We start from the raw sequence: 7,500 nt of genomic DNA, 5'->3' as shown, positions 1-7,500 counted from the left end.
CAGCGTGAACAGATGCTGTTTATGGGAGTGGAATGAATATATATGAGCAGACGGGGGCGAGGAGGAGTTATTACGGTATTATTATTATTATTATTAAAAAAAAGTGGAGGTTTTAAAGCAGCGCCGCAGCTCCAATCAGAGTAATGAGGAAAGTTTAGCACGCCAGCAGCTGTCGTCCGGGACTCGTCCTGATTGCAGGCAGGTAGATAGTCACCCTGCAACAGCTGGCCCTAGAGATGGCCCACACACAGGGCAAGGACAACTTTGCGCAGACAGACACACATACAAAGACACAAACACACACGCACACACACGCACACACACACACACACGCGCGCGCGCACACACGCACACACACGCGCACACACACACACAAACACACACACGCACACACACACACACACACACACACACAAACACACTCACACACGCATGCACACACACGCACACATGCACACACTCCCAAGGACATAACAATAACTCCGAGAGACCATAAATTCGCACATTTCTTCTGACCCTCAACTATACAGCACATGTGTGTACTGTACTGTAGATACACATTCTCACACAGCACAAGCAAATGTACAAACACATGCCCTTTAGCTTTATCTCTCTCCTACACAAGGACATAACCAACTTAGAAACATGAGCACATCTGTCCACACAGTATGCTCAGGGTCAAGGGCCATATCACACAGTTGCTCATAGACCAATGCATGCACACACACACACACACACACACACACACACACACACACACACAGAGAAAGACGATAACTTCCTCTTTTTTCTTTTGGAAATGGAAAGCCTGAAGGCTGAATAGCTGGAATACCTTTTTCATCACGTTTGACAAAATCTCATTCAGCGTAATTAAAAAGGCAACACACACACACACACACACACACAGGGCTGATAGATACAGGTGGAAATGGCAATGTTTCTCATCTGTCCACAGGTGATTTGATAAGACCACCTACTCAGGGCCACACAAGGCAAACTTATACACTAAATGGTACTCCACCTTGGCCAGATGCACATACAGCGTCCTAACAGAAGTGAGAGGGAGAGTACATTTGGGCCTCTGGTTGTTCATGTGTGTGTGTGTGTGTGTGTGTGTGTGTGTGTGTGTGTGTGTGTGTGTGTGTGCGTGTGTGTGTGTGTGAAAGGGAGAGTACTCACATGCCACCTGCACCTCGGTTCTCCTCTGGAGCAGCGCGCCCACTCGGTTCCTCACGATGCAGCGGTAGAACCCAGCGTGAGACCGGTCCAGCGAAGGAATCAGGTACCTAAGGGGAACACACACACACACAAACACAAACGACAACAACAAAACATTAGTATATGAGTGGATAGCTGGAGAGACACAGAGAGACAGCGAGAGTGAGAAGAGAGAGAGAGAGAGAGAGAGAGAGAGAGAGAGAGAGAGAGAGAGAGAGAGAGAGAGAGAGAGAGAGAGAGAGAGAGAGATGAGAGAGAGCAACCTTGAAAACAACATTGTCCTTGCTCTCGGGTTGGCCAACAGAATCCAATTTGTATGTACTGACTACATTTCTCTACAAGCATTTAGAGCCCAGACAAAGGTCTCGGTACACACTGTACAGAAGAGGTCCTCACGGCCTGGTGGGGGGGGGGGGGGGGGGCGGCGTGAATGCCTTTAGGAAAATAGTGTTGAAGATGTAAGTAATTGGATTTGAAGAGCTCCTCCGTGTTGTCCTTCAACTCTCTTTACCGGCGACAGTTTCAGCTATTTCTTCAGCACGCCACTTAAAGTGTTGGAGTTGGGCGGTGAGGCCTATGGAACTTCAACACCTGAGAACGAGAGCGGTCATTATTCTGATTCCGTGCCATGCTATATGCCCACTCTTCACCCGCAGGTGACCTTGAAGTGCCCAGCCATGGTGCATGCCGTACCCGTGTTGTGAATGCAGTACCTAAGTTGGCCACAGGGTGGCACTCAAGCACACCAGACCACTAGGGAGCAGAGAGCCCTCGGAGGTACATGACGTCCCCAGGAGCTAAGCTACTCAGTGGCACCTTCTATCCAGGGAGGAGATGGACCAGAACCAGACTTGAACCAGATCTGGGCCACACCTGGGTCACGCCCGGATCACACCCGGGCCGCACCAAGAACCAAACTGACGCATTCTGCAGCTGGCTGCAATGTGGATAAAGTAGGCACCCTTCACTAATGTCTCCTCTAAACCAACTCACTGTTTGTTCCTTCTGTCTCCTTGAAAGGTGTTGAGTTTAGGAGGGGAGGCGGCATCGATTAATGAATTGATTTTAAGTAAAGATAGTGCTGTAGACGAGGATGTATCTGATATTGATCACCATCTTCAGGTTACTGTCCTCTGTACAGAAGAGGTGAACGGATGGGAGAGGAGGATGCCATCTTGACATTGACGGAAATAAAACTGAGCAACTGTGTGTGATTAGTGTGTTTCTATCAGCACTTGAGCTGAGGTGAGTTGTGTTGGGTAAAACCATGAAATCTACTGAAGGACTGGTGCAGAGTGGAGCTGCTTGGAGGGAGAAAAAAAAAAAAAAAAGAGAGAGAGAGAGAGAGAGAGAGAGAGAGAGAGAGGAAGAGAGAGAGAAGAAGTAGTGGAATTTGAAAACGAATGGGAAAGTAAAAAAAGAAAAAGAAAAAATGAAGACAGAAATCAGTCGGTTCCGCTTCTCGCCAGAAGAGCATGTCAGCGTGTTCTCCATGCAGCCTGCCAGGAAGGAATACTACTCCACTGACGCCTCCGGCACACTCTCAAAAGGGTGTGTGTGTGTGTGTGTGTGTGTGTATGGGGGGGGGGGGTGACTGTGCATATCTGTGTGTGTGTGTGTGTGTGTGTGTGTGTGTGTGACTGTGACTGTGAGGGGGGCGGGGTACCCATGACCAAGCCTGTTTATCTGTGATGGACATCAGCTTGCCAAGCACGCCTTCATTCCCCCATCACACAGATATAACCCTCTTCTTAGTGGAAGGAATCAGAGGTAAAAACCCATTTCCCTCATTTCCCCTCGTCCTGCCTTCTATCCCTCCATCCCTCCTTCTCTCCCTCCCTCCCTCTCTCCCTCCTTTCTTTCTTCCCTCTATCTATCTCATGATTTACCTCCTCAAAAAAGAATTAAGAAATACCCTCATGCCTCCCATGCTATGAATCCTAAATGCGTAAAAGTCTGCGTAGCATTTGCTGTCCTCTTTAAAATGTAATTCCCTTCAATATCTCCAATGATTTTTTTTGGCTTACACATCTCCTTTCTTATCATTTGCATAACACAACTATGACTTACAAAAAAGTCATATTGAAAAGTGAACTGAGATGGGACTGCGAATGCTAGGCTGTGTGAATGGAAGACTGTGTGGATGGTACCCTAGGCTACAACAAGGACATAGCTCAGGGCTCGGGTGGGTTTTTATTCATCCTAAACAGAAGAGACAAAAAAGGTAGTTCTACTGACTACAATACAGGCATGGCTCCTCACAACACACAACACCCACCCACACACACACACACACACAGAGAGACAGAAAGACGATAACTTCCTCTTCTTTCTTTTGGAAATGGAAAGCCGCTAGGCTGAATAGCTGGAATACCTTATTCATCATGTTTGACAAAATCTCATTCAGCGTAATTAAAAAGGCAAAGCTGAAGTGAAGGGGAACTTTGGACATGGGAAAGAAGAAAAGAGAGCGAGAGCGAGAGCGAGAGAGAGAGAGAGAGAGAGAGAGAGAGAGAGAGAGAGAGAGAGAGAGAGAGAGAGAGAGAGAGAGAGAGAGAGAGTGAGAGAAAAGAAAGAAAGAAAATGTGCAGTGGGCCTTGGGACAGCAAATTGTTGCAGGACGGAGAGAGCGCTCTCAACCCCGTAGATCAATGCTAGAGAATAGAACGAACAAGTTGCAGAGGAAATGGAAGGCAGAGAGGTGAAGGGGAGAAGAGCGAGTGAGAGAGAGAGACAGAAAGAGAGAGGGAGAGAGAGAGAGAGAGAGAGAAGAAAGAGCGAGAGACATAGACACAGACAGCGGGGAACAGTGAGAGGCAGCAGAGAGAGATACTGTGCGTTTCGATCTGAGATGCTTTAAAAAGGTATTGACCTCAGATGACGATCGATAGACACAATAGAGTTGGGGTAAAGAGATCTCTTTGGAAGAGGGCAAGGAACGAGGGGCGGGGGGGGTGGGGAGGGGGCAAAAAAGAGAAAGAAATGGAAAGAGAAAACAAGAGACCGAGAGAGTGAGAGAGAAAGAGTGTGAGAGAGAGATAGAGAAAGAGAGAGATATAGAGATTCTGCCAAACCAAGCCAGCGCAACGTCGAGATCCATAAATCCCACAAGGCCTCGAAAAAATGATCTGCCTTGATAGACAAGAGCCGACGCTTTTCAATTATAAATAGCCCCAAATATATATTTAAAGCGCCGATGCACTGGTGCATAGCTGATCAGGTGCTTAATTATTCATGAAGTGGTTTCTGTGGCTGAAAGGTTAGGAGGATAAGGACGAGGATGAGATGCTGTTAATGAGATAATGAGCCAGCTCTCCTCACCTTCATCTTCCTCTCACCTTCATCTTCCTCTCATCTCAACTCAGCTCAGCCCAGCTCTCGCTCCTCGGCTAGGAATGGATCGCCACACATCAGGCGTGTGTGTATGTGTGTGTGTGTGTGTGTGTGTGTGTGTGTGTGTGTGTGTGCTAATATCATCTTGATATTCCGAGAATAACATCTGAGTCTGAAACATTATTTTCCCCTCCTCTCTCTCACTCTCTCACACACTCTCTCTCTCCCTCCCTCTTTCTCTCTTCCAGTGCGGGTAGCCTTGCAGTAGTCGGGCGTAATGTTGGCATGGGTGCTTTATCTTGTTTGACCACCTAATTCCCAGTGGCACGTGATGCCCCAATGAGCCATTGGCATCAGCATTAGTGAGAGAGGGGGATAGAGAAAAGCAAGGGGATGGAGATTGATGGAGAGAAAGAGGGAGAGATAGAGAAACAGAGAGATGGAGAGAGAGATTCATTTAAATGTTCTTTGTTCATTATCATTATAATTGTCATCATTAACATTAACATTATTACTACTATTAATTTTACCCTTTTTTAAATGATTTGGCAATATCGCATTGTCACGCCAATACAACATGATGAATTGAGCGAGAGAGAGGAAGAGAGAGAGAAAGATATTGAAGGAGTGATGAATAAGGGAGAGAAAGAGAAAGAGAGGAAGTGATGGAGAGGAAGGGATAAGGAGGAAGAGTGCATATTTGCACGCATGTGTGTGTGTGTGTGTGTGTGTGTGTGTGTGTGTGTGTTTGTGTGCGCGTGTGTGTGCGTGCGTGTGTGTGTGTGTGTGTGTGTGTGTGTGTGTGTGTGTGTGCGTGCGTGCGTGCGTGCGTGCGTGCGTGCGTGCGTGCGTGCGTGTGTGTGTGTGTGTGTGTGTGTGTGTGCGAGTGTGTGTGCATGTGTGTGCGTGTGTGTGTGCGAGTGTGTGTGCGTGCGTGTGTGCGTGCGTGCGTGTGTGCGTGCGTGCGTGCGTGCGTGTGTGTGTGTGTGTTGATTGACAGGCGCTGCGTTGGTCCGGGGAGGCGGATCGAAGAGGGTTGCGGGTGGGGAGGGGCCCCTGATCTCCATCATTACCTCGCCGTAATGAAGTATCAAACAATATTAGCAGCCAAGCGCAGAGAGAGGCCGCGCGGTGCACGCAACCGAGTGTGTGTGATTGCCTCCGCGTGTGTGAAGTCTATTATCGCTAATGGACTAATTACGAGAAGGCACAGTGATGGGCATGTCTCTTTGTGTGTGTGTACGTGTGTATGGATGTGTCTGTGTGAGTGAGGGAAGGAGTGTGTGTGTGTGTGTGTGTGTGTGTGTCTGTGTGTGTGTGTGTGTGTGTGTGTGTGTGTGTGTGTGTGTGTGTGTGTGTGTGTCTGTGTGTGTGTGTGTGTGTGTGTGTGTGTGTGTGTGTGTGTGTGTGTATGTGTGTGTGTGTGTGTTTGTCCGTGTGTGTGTATGTGTGTGTGTGTGGGTGTGTGTGTGTGTGTTTGTGCGTGTGACTGTGTGTGTGTGTGTGAGAGTGTATGTGTGTGTGTGCCTTTCTCTCTTTATGCATTCTAATACTACAGTACATATCCACATGAGAAGCTAACCGACTGAGGCTTTGATGGTCAAATATCCAAAGCGAAACATAATGAAACCAACGGAAAAACAGAGTGAGGAAGGAGAAAAAAACAGAAAGAGAGAGACATACAGTAGCAATGTATAAGCTAATTACTCATTCTCCTTCTCTTAATCAACTTAATACCACTGTCACTTCTATGCATCTGTCTCTTACAGTACTGTATAGTATATGTCTACTGCACTGGGTTGGCAACAATGTTCTGTAGCTGTGCCAGAAGCTTGTTTGAATTTGAGGGGGCGGGGAGGGGTGGTCGGAGAGAGGAGGGGTGGTTGGTTGGAGAGGGGAGGGGGGTTGTAGGGGGGGGGGGGGGGCAGTTTGTGGGCGGCATTTGGCACACTGTTGCTAACCTTGCAGAGGCCTACAGGGAAGTACCTAACCGCAGTCTATAGTCGGAACCTTCTGGATGACTTTAAAAGAGTTTCCTCTCTCTCTTCCCCTCTCTCTCTCTCTCTCTCTACCTCTCTCTCTCTCTCTCATTCTCATTCGCTCCGTCTGTAATGAATACAATTAACCTTTGCGGGGCGGGGGGTGGCGGTGGTGGTGGCGTGGGTGCGGGCGGAGCGGTGCGGGTTCGTGCGGAGGGAGAGCGAGGCCGGTGGGTTGGCGAACGGCGGCGACAGTGATTGATTGATGTTGTCGTGGCCGAGTACTTGATGTCCGATCCCCGTTAATTAGCCTTTACCGAGACGCGGCGGCCAGGGGAAGACGTGTCACAGTCGGAGATGGGGGGGCTTGATCCCTCTCTTCTCTTCCTCCCTCCTTCTCTCTCTCTCTCTCTCTCTCTCTCTCCATCTCTCTCTCTGTCTCTCTCTTTCTGTCAGCCTGTTCCTTGCTGTCTTCCTCTATCCTCCGCTCTCTTTCTCTGATTCCTTTACTTCCTCTCCTCTCCTCTCCTTTCTTTTACTTCCTTGGTCCTTCTCTTCTCTCTCTCTCTCTCTCCCTCTCTCCCCCTCTTTCTGTCATTCCGTTCCTTGCTATCTTCCTCTCTCCTCCACTCCTCTACCTTCCTCACCCCTGTCACACTATCTCTTCCGTCTAACTTTCTCTCTATCTGTCTCTCTGCCTCTGTGTCCTTTACTTCCTCTTCCTTTCTCTTCCTCTTCCTCTTCCTCTCTTTCATTCTCTTCCTCTCTGTCAGCCTGTCTCCGTCACCCCAACCCCTCTTCCTCTGTTCCTTTCAAGCTCTCTTTCTCTCCCTCCTTCTCTCTCTCCCTCCTCTCTCTCTCTCTCTCTCTCTCTCTCTCTCTCTCTCTTGGCCTGCTGCCTGCAGCCATATCACCTCTATCCCGTGCTGCTGCTGCTACTGCTGCCTCTGTTGCCTCCTCCACCACCAAT

At 48.7% G+C, this 7,500-nt stretch overlaps 1 protein-coding gene across 1 annotated transcript in view; it reads right to left on the bottom strand.

The window, feature by feature from the left end:
* Positions 1-7,500, bottom strand: part of sdk2b (sidekick cell adhesion molecule 2b) — a 162,946-nt gene that overhangs the window by 147,958 nt on the left and 7,488 nt on the right. The window contains 1 exon segment of the mRNA XM_062526532.1: positions 1,180-1,286. Coding sequence (XP_062382516.1) covers positions 1,180-1,286 — 107 coding nt within the window.

Source organism: Sardina pilchardus, chromosome 22, assembly GCF_963854185.1.
Source record: "Sardina pilchardus chromosome 22, fSarPil1.1, whole genome shotgun sequence".
In the NCBI taxonomy this organism is placed as follows: domain Eukaryota; kingdom Metazoa; phylum Chordata; class Actinopteri; order Clupeiformes; family Clupeidae; genus Sardina; species Sardina pilchardus.
Note: the sequence above shows the minus strand (reverse complement) of the source record. Positions and strands in the feature narration are given on the sequence as shown.